At 45.4% G+C, this 17972-nt stretch overlaps 1 protein-coding gene across 1 annotated transcript in view; it reads right to left on the bottom strand.

Moving 5' to 3' along the window:
• POU2F3 (POU class 2 homeobox 3) overlaps positions 1-17972 on the bottom strand; it is a 159987-nt gene that overhangs the window by 3643 nt on the left and 138372 nt on the right. The window contains exons 6-11 of the mRNA XM_006833993.1: positions 16776-16878; positions 13195-13277; positions 9531-9713; positions 8974-9115; positions 7164-7300; positions 4879-5040 (exon numbers count right to left, since the gene is read on the bottom strand). Of these exons, the coding sequence (XP_006834056.1) occupies positions 4879-5040; positions 7164-7300; positions 8974-9115; positions 9531-9713; positions 13195-13277; positions 16776-16878 (810 nt within the window). The remainder of the gene's footprint in view (positions 1-4878; positions 5041-7163; positions 7301-8973; positions 9116-9530; positions 9714-13194; positions 13278-16775; positions 16879-17972) is intronic.

Here is a 17972-nt window from a genome sequence, read left to right as displayed (position 1 = left end):
AAACAGTCAATAGGTTGGAAACCTTAAAAAAAACCCAAAAATTTAATGAGCTAATAATATTCATAAAGTTTCCAACCTAAGGCCTGGTGAAGAGTTCCAGCTTGCTGAGAGTCCACTCCTTTCCTTTCTGAAGGAAGCTGCCTACTGCTGTAGTATTCAGTACATTGCTGAACTCTTCATTTGGGCAGATGTTCTCACCCTCTATTCTCTGGTAGTGTAGTGCTTACGAATTGGAGTTGGGCTGCTAACCTCAAGATCAGCAGTTTGAAACTACCAGCTGTCCCGCAGAAGAAAGATGAGGCTTTCTGCTCCTGCAAAGACTTACAGCCTCAGAAACCCTGTTTAGGGTCTCTATGAGTTGGAACCAACTCCACTAATACAACCATCACCATCCTCCTCAGGCTAAGAGGGGACGCTCAGAGCAGTGTTCTCCAGTGAAAGGGAGCTCTGCTGAGGGAACTGTGGCTGGGTATCCACCTCCCTCTGTCCCCACGCAGACAATTTGGAACATCCCATCTTAACAGGATGCAGCATGTACTAATTTTCTAATTAATCAGCAATGGTTCTCACTTCTGTCGTTTACCTTTCCTTTTATAAGAAGCCTCCTCAGTAGGCTGGGGGCCCACGAAGGGTGGAGATGGGTGTGGGGCACTGCTTGGGAAGGGTGGCAGGATGGTACGAGATGCTATCAATAATCTCCCTCCCCCTTCTCCCGGGCTCTCCCTGCTGCCACACCCAAGAAATGTAGTGTTGTGGTTAAATCATGTATTTAGTCACTGTGACCAGCTTCTTCTGACTCTTTCCAGAGACAGACTATGCATGCATATGCAAGATCTGTTTCCATTTCTTTTATAGAAATGGTAGCATTCTGCCCACAGAAGTCTGCACTATTTTGCACTTTGATTAATTGATTTGTTTAACCATATGTTGTGGCAATTCTTTTATATCAGAAGCTGAAGAAACCATGTCCAATTTTCAAGGTGTGTGGGGCCTGAGAAGACAGAACATTTGTTCCTTGCCTTCTTAGGTGAGGCAGCAAAGAGTGGAAACTTAGGCAGGTGAGAGGAAGCAATTGAAGACTGGGTCCTGGCTTGTTATTCTCCCTGGTGGTACACTATCTTCTTCCTTCATGGCACCATGGCAAGTACTGATGGGATTATTTATTTAATGCCCTTCTCTCCCACTAGACTGGAGGCTTTGTGAGCAGAATACTCGTGTATCCCCAGTGCCTGCTACAGGGCCTAGACCTCTTGCAGGGGCTCAGTAAACATGTGTTGAATGAATGAAGATAAAGAATGGCTCCGTAATGCCTCGCACTGTGTATCTCCATGTTGGTGTCCTGGGTTGGGATTGAGCCAAAGCAAGAACCTTCCTCCCATCTGCTCTAAACAAAGCCCCATCTTTAGAGAGCCCAAAGTTCTTATACCATGACCCACATTCTCCAGTCCCTGCCTACCATTCCAGCCTCCATGTTCATACTCTCTCTTTCACTGCCTGGATTCCAGCTCATTCCAGTCTTCTATGCTTCCCCCGCCCTACCCACCTCAACCTTCGGGCCTCTGTCCACACCATTTCTTCTGCCTGGAATGTTCTTCTCTACACCTATTCTTCCCCTCTCCTGACTTGGACCCTTTTCCCTTTTTTCAGTCTGCTCACTCCTCTGGGAGACCCCCTGGACTCTCCAGACTAGGTGAGGTCACTCCATTACCTGTGCGTCTTCTCTAAAGCCTTCATCACAAATCACATTTGTTTGATGTATGTTTTCCCTACTAGACTATAAGAAAGGACCACATGAGGCTTCTAGGGGTGTTCCATAAATATTTAAGAAAGGAATGAAAGAATGGCTATTATGTTGTCTCCACCTAACAATTTTGCTGGTTCCTCACAGCTTTTAAGGAAATTTATCATTCATGGCCCATCATGATTCAGCTTTTATCAATCTCTACAAATCATAGTTCCAAACCTTTGGCTCCATCCAGACTGAGATGCTTATGAATCCCCAAATACATCATGTTGGTTTATAATTCCATATTGTTTCACAGACTGTTCCCTCTGCAAACTCCTAATTTGTCAAATTATGGGTCAGCTCTCCCTGGCGCCATCTGATTTAGGTATTTTTCAGTGGTTTCCCATCGTGCCCTTACAGGGTTCCTCCCTGTCCATCACCTCTTACATCTACTTGGTTACAGTTTCTTGACCTTCTGACTCCTCCTCACTTTCTTCTCTTGCTCTTCTCCCATTGCTCATCTCTCAAATGCTGCTACTCTCCAGGGTGTAGACCTGGACTTTCCTCTCTTCTTCTTCTATACCAAGTTCATAGGTGGGCTCCTCTTCAACCCGAATTTCAACTACTCCACTTGTATACTTGTGATGCTCTTGTCCTCCAGCCCCATAATTCCAAGAGTTACACTTGGGTATGCCACAGGCCTTACTATACATGAGTGATGTAAAGAATTGAACCATCACTTTGTCCTCTCCCAATTCAGCTCCTCTCTGTGTTAGCTTGTTCCATAGATGACATCACCATTACCCAACCTGAAAACTGAGAGCCATTCTAGAGCATTCTTTCTTGTTACCACTCTGCTCCTATCCAATTCCCAAGACCACATAATTTTACCTTCTGATTATCTCTTGAATCTCTTCTATCCCCCTCATCCTTACCATATGGTTTCGCTTCAGCCCTCATTATTTCTTTTCTGGATAACTGCAGTTACACCCTAACTTGTCTCTCTATAAGCACTCTTGTGCCTCTCAAAACCATCCTCTACACTTCAGCCAGAAGGATAATTTTAAAAAGCAAATCTGATCATGTCAATGCCCAGCCTTAAAATCCTCCCATGATTCCCCAAAGCCTTCAAGTTCCTTAACATTGACACAGTCTCTTCACAACTGAGCTTCTGCTTCTCTTTCTAGCTCCATCTTTCAGCACTCCTCCACATAAAAACACTTGCAGTTCCTTGCATGTGACACAGATTTCCCCTGTTTCACAGCACTGTCCTCATCCACCCCTCCTTATTTGCCTCTTCACTTCTCCTTGTCCGTTTACACTCAGCTCAGGTATTAATTATCTCCTTGGGGAAGTCTTCCCTAACCACTACCACCCAAGGCTCAGTTAGTTGCTGCTCCTAAGTTCTCCTGCAAAAATCATCATGTTGTTTATCATTTGTTTGTCTTTCTCCTCTGCTAGGTACTGAGATCCTCTGGGGCAGGATACAAATATTCCTCTTGATATCTCCAGGACTTGGAATAAAGTCCAATATATGTACCCATTGTCATCGAGTCAATTTCAAATCACAGAAACTCTGTAGACAGCAGCACTTCCCTCCCACCCCACCCCATAGGCTTTCCAAGGCTATAAATCTTTATGGAAGCAGACTGCCACTTAAAACAGCTGGGGGCTTTCAATCCCTGACACTCTGGTTAGCAGCTGAGCACTTAACCACTGTGCCACCAGGGCTCCTTCATTATATAGTTGTTGTTGTAAAAAGCCATCAAGTTGGTTCCAACTTACAGCGAGCTGCCATAGGGTTAATGAGGAGCAGCTGATGGGTTTGTACTACCAATCGTGTTGTTCACAGTCCAGTACTGATCATACAGCGCCACATTGTATAGTTGTTGTTGTTAGGTGCCACTGAGTTGGTACTGACTCAGAGTGACCCTATGCACAACAGAATGAAACACTACCTGGTATACTCCAACCTCACAATCGTTGCTATACCTGAGCCCACTGCTGCCGCCACTGTGCTAATCCATCTTGGTGGTGGTCTTCCGCTTTTTCTCTGACCCTCCACTTGACCAAACCTGATATCCTTCTCCAGGGAATGGTCCCTTCTGAGAATATGTCCGAAGTTGGCTCTCCAGTTGAAATACATCCATAATGTACTCCTTCTTTTACCAACACCATGACCATCATAGCCCAAGTAACTGCCACTATCTCCCTCATTCTCCTAGCGAGGCTCTCCACCTCCACAGACTTGCCACAGCACAGCCAATGTAGTAGATCACGCTTCTCTGTGTAGCCACTTCCAACAGCTTCCCAATCCTCTCAAACTTGAAATTCTGGGTCTTTCCAAAGGCCTCCAAGATCTTAGGTAGTCTGGTCCCTGTTACTTCTCTGCCTTCACCTCCTACTTCTCTCCCCCTTTCTCACTGTCTGTTTTGTTGACTTCCTTGCTGTTTGTCATACTTAGCGGGTCTTTTCACTTGCCCATCCCTCTGCCTAGAACACTCTCTCCTTTTCGATATCCACATATTTCATTTCTTTAGAACATTTAGATCTGTTCAAATGTCACTTACTGGAGAGGTCTCCTCTTTGACCACTCCATTTAAAAGGCATCTTCCCTCCATCAATTTCTGTCCCCCTACACTTCTGCTATTCTTCTTAACGTCACTGGCAGTCCCTGGATTACAAACAGGTTCCGTTCCTAAGCCTATTTAAGGTAAGTATGTATGTAAGTTGGAACAGTCATGGATGATTTGTTTCTGACATCAGCCAAATGTTTGTCTTAGCATATAATGTACTTTTCCATGCATAAAAAACATTAAAGAAACATTCTGGATACACACAAATATCTTTAACATAATACAATAATAATAAGGTTTTAATGTATGTTGCAAAGTTGTGCCCATTTGTTATTACGAAATATTGTACATACCTTGCATTTTTAATATAATAGGCTTTATGGGGGTGGGTTCAGACATTTCTAACCTGGGAACTGACTATCTATATTTTTTATATACTGACTTTATTTGCTTATTAATTTGCTGCATGCCTGCCTCAGTCCTCTAGCCACATCTTCCTCCAATGGAGAAGACCCTTTGCCTTCCAGCAACACGTCCCCAAGTGCTTGGTGGACAAGCAGGCTCTTGGCCACTCACCAGCCGGGAACTGTAGATGGGTGATTTGATGGGTGTGGCCACAGGACAGTTGATTCGCTTCTCCTTTTGGCGACGGTTGCAGAACCAGACCCTCACCACCTCCTTCTCCATGGACAACTGCTCTGCAATCATGGAGATCTCCTCTGAGCTGGGCTTGGGGTTCTACAGGGAGAGGAGGGTCGGAGTATAGTCAGGAGGCGAAGTGACCAGGAGTAAGGAAGGGGAGAGGACAGATGTTTCAAAGAAGCAGGACAGAGCAATAGATAGGCTGTAGAGTTATTTAGGCTGGGATGCTGATGTTATTCTCCACTGACTGTATGTCTTCAAAAGTCTTTGTTGTATCACACATGAGATGTGAATAATAATGACTGCCATGGTGGCTTCTTGTGAGGTTTACATGAGGAACTGTGTATGAACTGGCAAACACAGGGCCTGCCACAGAGCAGAGGCTCCATAAATGTCCATTCTCTTCTCTCACTTCTTCCTTGCAAAGCAGTTCTGAAGCGAGGCATCCACTTAGAAGTTGTGTAGGGCAGCCAGAATCCCCAGAACCCATGCTCCCATCTGTTTCTACTCCTTCTCCTTTGTCATTTCTTCCCATTTTCATTGAATAAAATAGCGATAAAGCTAAAACACAGTGTCCTAAGACTGTAGGACACATATATACAATGTAAAGTTCACTCCCTTGTTCACTCATCCAGTCTTTGATTTTACATCCTCCTATCCTCCTACAACTTCTCTTTAGTTCCTATCAGCCTGGTGAGAAGATGTGGCCATGGACCAGCCCTTCAGGGGCCTGTGTGCTGAGGATGGAGGCTCTAGAGGCTGGTACCTAAGGGATTCGAATTAGATGCTGTTCAGATTACACCTGTTTTCCCTTCTTCTCTCCTCCAACTCCCACCAGGCTCATATGTGGTATTATTAGCTTCCACATAATGGTTCAAGAATATGCATTTGCATTAAGTTTTTTTTTTAAGCATGTGTATACTATGGTCAATTGCCATAACAAAGTCCACTTAACACCAACATCAAGTCCACAAAGACAATGTTCTACATCCTACTTTGGTGAGAAGCAACTGGAATCTTAAAAGCTCATGAGGTGCAACTACTGGTGGTTCCGTGTCCTGAGGAAAGAAGAGTGATGAAACAATTAGTCCAATGGACTAATGGACCATGTGACCCTCAGCCCCCATCATCCTGAGACCAGAGAACTAGATGGCGCCCGGTTCTGCAAGAGATTACATTAGAAAGTCCTGGATAGAGTGGGAGAAAACGTGGAACAAAACTCAAAGTCATAAAAAAGAGACTGGCAGAACCTCAAGACAATGGCCCTTGGTCAACATTCCAACCATGGAATTGTAGCTCATTTTCCAGCCAAGAAGTAGATAGGTATATTGGGGTCAACAACCCTAGTGAAAGACACACACCATAGAATGGTCAACTTTTCACGATCAGAAACGCAGCATTTACCTAAGGACAAAATTCAGAGGGCTGGGTAAAGAAGGAAGAATGGCAACAAGAAACACAGGGTTGTTAAGTGGCGTTGAGTCAGTTGTGACTCATAGGGACCCCTGTGTATAATTTCCATGGGTTTGAACCACTAACCTTGTGGTTACCAGTCCAGTGCTTATCCTACAGCACCACACAGAACTCCACAGGGAGGAAGTGGGATAAGTGATGTTTACATGAAGAGCATTGCAACACAGATGAAATGAAGTGTATGATTTGTTGAATGTAAAATTGATGATCTGATCTGTAAACCTTCACTCAATTTACAGTAAAGATAAAAAGGCCTTTTTTAATGTCTATGTATGATATGGTCCCAAGTATTTAAATATACACATTTAGATGACAATGACAGTGCACTTGGGGTGGTGGATACTTTTCATTCTAGATCTCTCCTTGTATTTTTTCCCCTCCCTCATTATAGTTTGTAAATTGTCTACAATCTATTACTTTTGAATATAAAATATACTGCATAGAAAATAAGAAATTTATATATAATGCTCTGGCTTTGCTTCCTTTTCCTCAACTGAACCTTCTTCTAGGACCTTATTTCCTCTCCTATAAAGCTTTCAGTGAAAGGAATTGTTGGTCACAAATAGATGTCAGGACAAGAAGTAGAAGATACTTTGATTCAACAGGCCACTCTCAGTGACCTGGGCATCTGGAGACAAAGAGGGTTTTGCTTGCTGACCATTTCCCAGGGACAGGGACCATGTGCATGCCTGCTCACGCACTTGTGTATGGTGGCCCACCCACTCCCACCCAGAGGAGTTGCTCACATCTTGAAATCTCTTCTCCAGAGTCAGACGGATATTGGTCTCAATGCTGGTCCGTTTCTTCCTCTTCCTCCCAAATACTTCACAGAGGGTCGGGTAAGAGCTGGGGGTGCTCACCGAGGAGTCGGAAGGAGAGGATTCTGTGGGACAGTGGAGTACCAAAGAAAGATCAGAGAGGCCAGTTCAGACCCTGTCTTAATGGACTTGAGGTCCAATAACCCTTACCTGTGGGCTCTGCAATGATGGTTTCAATCAGAGGAAAAGAACTGACTAAGAACTCTGCTTCTCCTCATTGTTACTGCATGACTTCACCAACAGTGTCTTCAGTGTTTGCAGTCACGGTTCGGGGGGACCCAGACATCAGCGGCATGTGAGTGTGTTTTGTGTAAATCTGCCTGGATGTGAATAGCTAGTGAAATGTGAACTGGCGTTCTGAGCAGCAAAGCCCTGGCATTTGGCAGAAGAATATTGGTGCTACAGCTATCTTGTTGGCATAGGAAGTGTTAGTGCTAAGGCTGTATAAGCAATACCAAAATAACAACCCTCCCCTAAACAAACAAAACCCAAACCCACTCCCACTGAGTCGATTCTAATTCATAGTGACCCTCCCTGTATAGGGTTTCCAAGACTGTATCTTTACAGGAGTGGACAGCCTCATCTTTGTCCCTAGGAGCAGCTAGTGGGTTTGAACTGTTGACCTTGCAGTTAGCAGTCTAGTGCTTATCTTACAGTGCCCCTAGGGTTCCATGTATGAGCAATAGGCAGGAATATTCCCTTAGGAGGGACTCAGACATCACACTAGACATGATCTAAAAGTCCTTTCCTAAAGACTCTAAGATGCTGTGACAATTTTTCTCACTCCAGTGCCTTAAGAAAAGCCCCCCAAGGGACAGAGTTGGAGGCAATTTCCTTGTCTTTCTCTCCTGGTTCCACCAGGAGGAGCTTCCATGAGGATGCCACTCTTGCCTGTCTCCCCAAATTCCCCCTGCACTTTCCTCCCTCTCCAGAGTAAGTATGAATCCACATGTGTCTACTGAATGGAATCAAGCCCTGTGGACTGACTCTGCTCCTTCCTGCTCTATCTAGACCAACAGTTCTCAGCCAGGGCCATGCTGTTCCCCTCCCTCTAAGAGACATTTAGTAATGCCTGGAGACATTTTTAAGTGTCTCAATTGGGGAGGAAATGCTACTGATGGGTAGAGGCCATGGTTGCTGCTAGATACCCTACAATGCACAGGATAGCCCTCACAATAAAGAAATGCTGTTAAGTGCTGTTGAGTCCGTTCTGATTCATAGTGACCCTGTATAGGGTTTCTGAGGAGTAGCTGGTGGATTTGAACTGCCGACCTTGTGATTTAAACTGACACTGCAGTTAAGTGCTTATCCTACAGCACTATATAACAAAGACTTGTCCAGTCTAAAAGGTCAGTAGTGCTGAAGTCTGGAAACTCTGATCTAGACCTATTCCAGATGCAATATGAATAGGCGAGTTTGCTCTGCAGAACCAAACTTTGTCTCTGGTGAGCTGTTCTATGGTTTAGGTTGTCTGATCTGGGGCAGGAATGGAACTAGGGGTAAGTCTTCTTGGCCAGAGACCTAAAGCCCTGCCATCCAAAGGGCTTTATCGACAATAAAGCTGACATTTTTATCTCTACTTGTTGCCTCCTATTTCTTACTTCTCAGTTCCAGAATCAGGAGGACAAGAGGTGTTATGTGTCAATCCCCCAAGGTCCCAAAACAGCCATGCCACTAGTCCCTTCACTATAGGATCCTCCGGAGAAGCATCCATCCATCTCATTTCCCTAGGGCTTACCTGCATCAGTCAGCCATTTCTCCAACAGTGGCTTGAGCTTACACATGTTCTTGAAGCTCAGATTCAGGGCCTCAAATCGTGAAATGGTAGTCTGGCTGAAGTCATTGCCATATAGCTTTCCCATCGCCAGCCCCACATCTCCCTGTGTATGAGGATCAAGAGGGACGAACATGAGAAATAGGTTCTTCCTGGTCTTTGCCCACAACCCCCAACATCCTAGTGCCAATCACCCACCTAACCTAAATCTTTAGGCACTTACTTACATTGTGTCTGCTGATTTCCAAGATGGAAAACTGGTTTATTTCTCTCCCTAGACTCTAAGTTGGCCATTCTCAAGTGCTTAGCCCCTTGCCTGCCTCTAGTTTCTCTCCCCTCCCCCAGCACTGACCTCAGTTTTTCAGCCAATGACAACTATGCCCTTTGCTCAGGGAATACAGGGACACTGTGGGCTTGCCTTAAATACATCAAGCCTCAGGATGCTCTTGACACCAGCACTTGAGAAGCCAAGTCCCTCTTACTGAACTCAATTTCTTCCAGCTTCTCTCCCCAAATCAAACCTGTGTGAATCCCAGCTTGATGCGCCTTTGCTTAAAGGTCTTGGCAAACTTCTCCAGTTCCTCAAGGTCACTAGGTTCGTCGGCCCCTCCAGAGCTAGGCAGATGTTTAGGCACTGGGAGGTGTTGGGATGCTTCCAGATGGGATTCTAAAGAAGAGCTTGGCAGCCCAGAGCGCCCAACAGCCTAATGGAAACACATGCCAAGCTTATGCAAAACAATCAACAGGTCAAATGGCACTTTCTGCTGTTCCCTACCAGTAGGCCCATTTAATGGCCTCTGGTGTGGCGCTGTGGGTTAATACGCCAGACTGCAAAGCTGTTTGAACTGCAAGGTCGGCAGTTCAAGCTCACCAGCGGCTCCTTGGAAACCCTATATGGGGTTGCTATGGGTTGGAACTGACTTGGCAGCACTTCACAACAACAAGGTACATTTAATTCCTATTTTTCCATGACGTAAAAGTAGAAATTGGAGCCTAGGAAGATTTAGCAAATAACTATCCCTAGCTGGTAGCTCTGGTAGCATAATGGTTACGAATTGGGCTGCGAACCTCAAGGTCAGCAGTTCGAAACTACCAGCTGCTCCGCAGGAGAAAGATGAAGCACTCTGCTCCCGTAAAAATTAACAGCCTCGGAAACCCTGTGCAGGGTCGCTATGAGTCAGAACCGACTCCACGGCACATAACAACAACAACAAACTGGTAGCGTAGTGGTTACGAATCAGGCTGCAAACCACAAGGTCAGCAGTTCGAAACTACCAGCTGTTCCAGGAGAAAGATGAGGCTTTCTGCTCCCATAAAGATTTACAGCCTTGGAAACCCTGTACAGGGTCACTATGAGTTGGAACCGACTCCACGGCACAGAACCACCACAGACTAGCTGGGCTAGAAAGAGCAGGAGTGTAGGATAGGGAGGTGGCTTTTCTGGGTTTGGGTCTATGACTCACTGATTCCGTTCAGGTAACTTCCTCCTTTCAGTTTTCCACCATAAAAGGAGCTAGCAGAGTTGTTTACAGATTCCAAAATCAAATCTCAGAATGTAGTAAGGAAAAGGCAGTTTGCCTTGCCTGTTCTTTTCCACAAAGCAGAGTAACTGAAGTGTTCAGCAGGTATTGATGGAAGATAACAGAGGACGTCTGAGAACACATTGCATTAATAAAAGTTCCAGAAAATTTCAAACTCTAATGACTGCTGTTTTACTGCCAAAACCACCATTTTCTTTCATGAGATGTTGTTCTTGTTAATCAAAGGTAGTCCAGTGTTATCTAACATGTGCCTTAATCTTGTTCATGGTGGTCAGGAGATAGTCTGCCTTAATTGATTTTCATAGGAAAATGTACCCTTTAGCCTACAATCCTTGATGTGTCCATATGGCATCAGGATTGAATTCAACTCTTGAAACCATCTGTCTTTCCACAAAGATGGAGTGGAGTCCAGCCATTGTGTTCAGCCCAACATGCAACCCACCATGCCCCAGGACTTCTTGTCCCATTGTTGTTGTTGTTAAGTGCTGTTGAGTTGGTGCCGACCCAGAGCGACCCCCTGTATAGGGTTTCCAAGGAATGACTGGTGAGCTTGAACAACCGACCTTGCAGTTCAAACGGCTTTGCAGTCTGGTGCATTAACCCACAGTGCCATACACTTGTCCCATAGATGAGGATTAATTTTCCTCCTCTCTCATGCAAAATATTCAAGATTGCCATTCAGATAGGCATACTTAGGACAACGAAGGTAAAAAGGACCAGAGAGAATTTAAGAAATCTTTTCTCCTATGAAGGGCCTTTTTAAAAAGAATTGGTTGAATTTAAACTTGTCTTGGGTCTGAGTCAGGCACACAAAGGACAAAGCCTTAGTCTTCTTTGAGCTTTCCTCTTAATTAATTCATTTGTTCCTTCTTTTGAGAAATACTTGTTGAGTTCTCGGCAAAATCCTTTCTCACCCCCCACATTCACTGAGTTGTCAAACTGCTTTGATTCAGCTTCCCCAAATACCTCCTGATCCATCCCTTCCTCTCTATATTATTGCTGCAGTCCTAAGCCAGCCCTTATTAACTGCCCTGAGGCAGATCTTCTTAATCTTCTAAATGATCTCTTTGCTTCCAGCCTCTCCCTACTCTAATCTTACAAGATGTAAGAACTGACCTTGAATATTCAGTACGATTTTTTCCCCACTCTAAATCTATCGTTATGAGAATCAGAGGGCAGCCAGGAGGTAGACGAGCAGTCTGATGTCCTCATTTCTTTTAACCACTAGATGGCACCCTCGCTCTTCCAGGCATCTTCAATGGGCTAACTAACCCAACCCACTGCCATCTAGTGGATTCATAGTGGTCCTACAGGACAGAGTAGAATTTAGGGTTTCCTAGGCTGTGTTAGAAACTACCAGCTGTTCTGCGGGAGAAAGGTGAGGCTTTCTGCTCCCGTAAAGATTTACAGCCTTGGAAATCCTGTTCAGGGTCGCTATGAGTCGGAACTGACTCCAAGGCACATAACAACAACAACAAAATGTATGGGAGCAAACAGCCTCATCTATTTCTGGTGGAACGTAGACGGGTTTGAACTGACAACTTTGCCTTCTGTTAAGGCCAGGATCCTCAGTGAGCCAAAGGGAGCGTCCCACAGAGATGTGGCGATGTGATCTCTGCAGTCATTCCTTTCTGCTCTGTTTCCATCTACCTAAGAGCCATCTCATACAGGTGGTCATTAACTGCACAGGGCCACCCATATGACCGGAGGAGAGGCAGCTCATGCTACTGTTGTGGAGCCAAGCACCTGAGCATGAGGCTGCAGCTGGCCAAAGGAAGAGATGCAATTTTTTTCCTAATTGGCAAAGCTCCCAGTCCTAGTCCTCAGCTGAATTGACCTGCACATGTGCCCCCTGCATGAGGAATTCTAGAATGGTGAGCTTAAGAGAGATCCAGGGAGTATTGCTGGCTCAGGGTTAGAAGTCTCGCCTTCCATGCTAGAGACCTAGGTTTGATTCCAGGCCAATGTGTCTCACGCAGAGCTGCCACCCCTCTGTCAGCGGTGGATTGTGTGTTGCTATGATGCTGAGCAGGTTTCAACAGAGATTCCAGACTCAGATCAACTAGGAAGAAAGACCTGGTGACTTACATCTGAAAATCAGCCAGTGAAAAACCTATAGATCACCTAACAGTCTGATCTGCCAACAATGATATGGCCCAGGACTAGGCAGTGTTTTGTTCTGCTGTGCACAGGGTCACCATGAGTTGGGAGCAACTCAATAGCAGGTAACAACAAGAGAGGTCCAGAGATCAGAGACAAGACCCCAGACCTTGTGGTTTCAGGTCAGGCTTATGACCATTTGTGGCTGGAGAGCACCTGGGAAGAGCTGGTGTACTGGAAAGTTAGCTGACCTCTAGCACTCAGAGAAGCCATGTCAGGGCCTGGTCATGGCTAGTGCTATGTGCCTGGGCATCAGACTCTGGGCTCTAACCATGGCCCCACCATCAGTAATGTAGGGTAAAGTGGATCCCCTGACTGGACCTGTACTGCCCCATGTATCAACAGGGACAGTCCCCTGCTGTTCCCTCTGCCCAGAGGGTTCAGTGTCTTGGCAAGGGAAAGGGAGAGAGACCAATGAACTGAGCTCCACTTGGTCAAGAGCTGAGACATTCCTAGAGGAAACAGGAACAATGTGGTTGTTTACCTGGGAAGAAAGGCCTGGCCCAGTCTGAGGGAGGAGGAGACTGCTTTGTTGCTGTGGAAAGGGGAGAAGATTTGGCTGCAAACCTGGATGGGAGGAGAGGGACAAAGGAACAAACAAATAAAATCCAGGCCATCTGAAAGACATGCTCTATAACTTCTGAACCATGATAACTGCTCCCACCCCCTGCTACCTAATCAGGTCCCTCAACCCACTCAAGTCCTGTGGAGAGGCCTCCACATGGGCACTGCCAGGCATTGCTACACACAGGCTGAGGCAAATCAGACTCACAGGTCAATAGAGATGTAAACAGCAGTCCCCAAACCTGTCCTTCTGCTTGCCTGCCCACCCACCTGGAGAGGGGCAAAGGAGGGTCAAGACAAACTACTCTGGAATCTGATAACCCAGAAGTGCTGCAGAAACCCAGGAAGGGAGGAAACACAGTGGAGGACTACTGAGAATTCAAACTGGAACAGAAGATTTCAGTTGTTCTTGCAGAACAAGTAGCTGAGGTGGCTGCAAAGGCTCAGCTGAATCTGAAAGGATATCAGATCCTGGAGCTCAGTTCAGACTGTTTCAAAGGGCAGTGGGTTGTTGGCCACAGACTCATGACCAGAGACTTTATACATGGGGGAAGGGGCTGAGTGAGAAGGGAAGTTCAGAAGCTTAAGTCTCTAAAACCCCACCTGGTGGCATGGACCCTATCTGTTTGTTGAATTCCTGATGACCTCCTTCCTCTTTCTGCTACTTCACTGTTGACCATGGCAGATGGCCTCCCTCTTGGGAGGGACACAGCGAGGACCTCTCACTGCAGGAATGGGCAGTCAAACCACCAAAGCAGATAATAGGCATGGGTCACCCTGATCAGCCTGCACAGCAGAGAACCTTGGTGTATCTGCTGTCCCTAAGCTGTCTGGGGTCACAGATTTAGAAAACCTGCTGATGCCGGCCATGATGATCCTAACTCTAAAAGAAGCAGGAGTTAATACTTCCTTATTAAAACAAATGGGCAAGAAAGTTCTTATTAGGAGCTACCGACAAAGAGTCAGAAGGTCCGAGTACTAGTAGTGTTTCTCGTATTTCTACTGAATATTGAAATGTACAAATTCCTTTTCCATTACAATGGGAAATTAGCTAAAACAGAGACTGTATGATTGCAACGCTTAGTTCATTTATCATCTGGCCCTTTACAGAAAAAGATTGTAGACAGCAGGCTTCATTGGTTAAATAATGACTTGCATTATACCAAAGACAGACAATCTTCTTTACGGAGTATCCAGACTCACCTGATTGGCTGAGTTAGTGACAGATACATACATACATACACACATACCTACATATATAGACATATAACTAGGGATAACCAGCCCCTTTTATCTTTGGAAGAGAATTAACTTGGAATATCCAGATGTCTTAGTTATTTAGTGATGCTATAACAGAAAAACTACAGTGGATGACTTTAATCAAGTATTTTCATATGCATTATTTCAAATACTTGTGAGGTGAAGTTTTAGTATTGTCCCATTTTTATGGAGGAGTAAATGGAAGTTCAATGTGGTACATTTCACAAGCCTATGTAACCAGTAAATGATTTTCTTACCACTCAGTGTTTTTGTTTGTTTGTTTTACTCTAAATCTTAAAGTTTTTTTTTTTTTTCTTCCCCTGTATCATATTCTGACCTCATGGACTACATGCTTCCCCAGTCTTCCAAGGACATACAGAATTAACTTTCCTTTTCCCTTTCCTATCCCAGGAATAGGGTGGGTATTGATTAGCCAAAATAAACACTGGAAAGGAAATTTCTAAAGTATGTTGTCATTTCTCATCATTACCAACATCATATTCAGAATGTCTTGGAAACTAAAGATTAGGACCTGAATTTGGCAGGTAGTGATGCTGTGGGTTAATGCACCAGACTGCAAAACTGCTTGAACTGCAAGGTTGGTGGTTCAAGCTCACCAGCTGCTACTTGGAAACCCTCTACAGGGTCACTATGGGTCGCAATCGACTCAACAGCACTTCACAACAAGGAATGAAGGGAGACTTGCAATTTTGTTTGAATTCTGGATTTCCAAAGCCTCCACTGGGGACTTGTACAATAGACTTGATGAGAGATATTATATTACTCTCCCCATCATGTTTGGCCCTAATGAGTAGAGACTGCAGTGTGCTGGCCAAGAGCATAGGTTTACATCAAGAGTGTTTTGGATCTTTCTAGTGGGCCACCAGAGGCATATTCTAAATACCTACCACCTAGGGTTGGAGTCCTGGTGTGGTGCTGTGGGTTAATGCGCCAGACTGTAAAGCTGTTTGAATAGCAAGGTTGGCAATTCAAGCTCACCAGCTGCTCCTTGGAAGCCGCTACAGAGCCGCTATGGGTTGGAATCAACTCTTCGAGACTCAATGGCACTTAACAACAACAACAACAAACCACATAGGGTTATTTTGAAGATTACATCAGGGAAATCACTCAGCAGAGCTCCTGGAACCTCCTGCTCAAGAAATGCTAGCTATTGTTATGAATATTCTTACCTGCTTGTTAATATTCCTGTCAAAACCCAAACCAAATTCACTGCTAGCAAGTCAATTTCAACTCATAGCAACCCTAGAGGACAGAGTTGTTGTTGTTGTTAAGTGCCGTCAAGTTGGTTCTGACCCATAGCGACCCTGTATAGGGTTTCCGTGGACTGTATAGGGTTTCTGAGGAAGGACTGGTGAGCTTGAACCACCGACTTTGCAGTTCAAACGGCTTTGCAGTCTGGCGCATTAACCCACAGTGCCATAGAGGATAGAGTAGAACTGTCCAAAAGGTTTTCAGGCTATAATCTTGACAGAAGCAGACAGCCATATTTATCTTCTACCAAACAGTTGCTGGGTTTGAACAGCCAACCTTTTGGTTAGCAACCAAACGCTTAACCACTGTACTACCAGAGTGCCTTTCCTTGCCAAAGAAAACCCTTCACAGCCTGTGGGTGGCGCTGCAGCTCTACCCAAATAGAATTACAGAGTTCTTCCAGGGGTGAGTCAGTTCTTATTCAGGAGAGACTTCCAAAGAACTGAAATTTGTATAGGGAGCCCTAATGGTGCTGCTGGATACACACCGGACAGCCAACCTCAAGATCTGCAAACCCATCAGCCACCCACAGAAAGAGGCTTTCTACTTTCGCACAGATTTTCAGCCTCAGGAACCCTGTATAATATTGTTCTGAATCACAAGTGACTCCATGGCAGTGAGTTCAGGGACTTACACGCTGTGGACTAATGCATCAGACTGCAAAGCTGTTTGAACTTGCAAGGTCAGTGGTTCAAGCTCACCAGCCGCTCCTTGGAAACCATACACAGGGTTGCTATGGATCAGAACTGACTCAGCACTTAACAACAACACAGACTGCATTTCTAAGGAGCTTCCTCCTTCCTTGTCCCCTAACTCCTCCTTTACACCTTAAGCCTCAACTCTCCATGAAATTGAAAAGGGGAACTACCCGAGAATGACCCATCTTGCTTCACACCTTGGCCCCCTACCCAGCAACAACAGCTGGCCCACCTTAGGACTTGCTCAATGTGGAATGCTCCAGGGTTTTACCTTGCTGGCCAGGCTGGGTCTGAGAGAGCAGGAACTGCGATACAGACTGAAGGTGGCTGGGAACCAGTACCAGCTGTTGGAGCGGATGGAGGGAAGCCATGTCCTGCAAGCGCAGAGATACAGACGTCAGAGAATTGACCAGCAGGGGGCGCTGCCTCCATCGACAGATATATAAGGTTGTCTCTAGACTCGGTGTTTGAGGGCAGTTACCTTCAACTCCTGTGTACTCCAGTGTCCAGCATATAGTAATAGCTCCATTAATCTTGGTGATACAGCTTTGGCAATCGGCCAGGCAATGCCTAGCAACATGCTGCTACTTAATGTTTACCTTGTGATTTAACTTTGGTGTGTATCAACCCTGTCCCCCAATTAGATTTGAAAATGCCTTGAGGGCAGAGATTGGATATTACAAAACTATCAATAATCTGCTCTAGAAAGGACATGTAGTTCCAATGGCGGCCCCACCTTTTTTAAATTTTAAGTCTCAAGCTATATGATGATGTTAAAAGTTATTTGCTGGGCCTGATTCTTTCCTGAAATGACAATGGCATGGATAATGGGTGAAGTAGCAAGGTATAAGTTTGCAGTACAACCCATTTGGTTAAATAGAAAGTCCGTTCCATTTCCCCTGTGTTTCTCCCACCAGCCAAGAAAATAGGAATACCAATTCCAATGCTTGAGGGACCTGGGAGTCCTCAGTGATCCAGACCCCATGACTCTGTCCCCACGGGGCTGAGCTCAGCTCTGTGCACACAGAGAAGATGGGGCCAACCCATGCTGCACAAAGAAGTGACGGAGAGCTTGTATGTTCTAACCTTTAATATTTCCGGCAAGGGTAGCTCTTTCTTCCCTGTGTGATCCACACCAGGAAGGGGGCTTGCCCCATGAACTCTCTACTGTTTTAGGATCTCTTTTTCTCCCCATGCAACACTACACCCTCATTTGGCTTTAATGTAAACCCTGAGGGAAGAGAAAATGACCCCATGGGGGAAATGTTCATGGCTGCAGTGGAAGCAGTCAGCCCAGGCTATCAGCATGTGGCTGGCAGACCCCAGGAGCACACTGGCTTACTTTTTCCCCAGAGAGGCAGGGACTGATCTCTTCACTTTCCTAGCCAAGATTTAACTTTAAAAGGCATATGCTTCATGCCCCTAAGCCCACCCCAGGCCTCCTGATCCCTCTCTAACATTCCCTGCA

Source organism: Chrysochloris asiatica, unplaced genomic scaffold (genome assembly GCF_000296735.1).
Source record: "Chrysochloris asiatica unplaced genomic scaffold, ChrAsi1.0 scaffold00008, whole genome shotgun sequence".
Taxonomy (NCBI): domain Eukaryota; kingdom Metazoa; phylum Chordata; class Mammalia; order Afrosoricida; family Chrysochloridae; genus Chrysochloris; species Chrysochloris asiatica.
The sequence above is the reverse complement of the archived record's forward strand: the minus strand, read 5'-3'. Positions and strand labels throughout refer to the sequence as shown.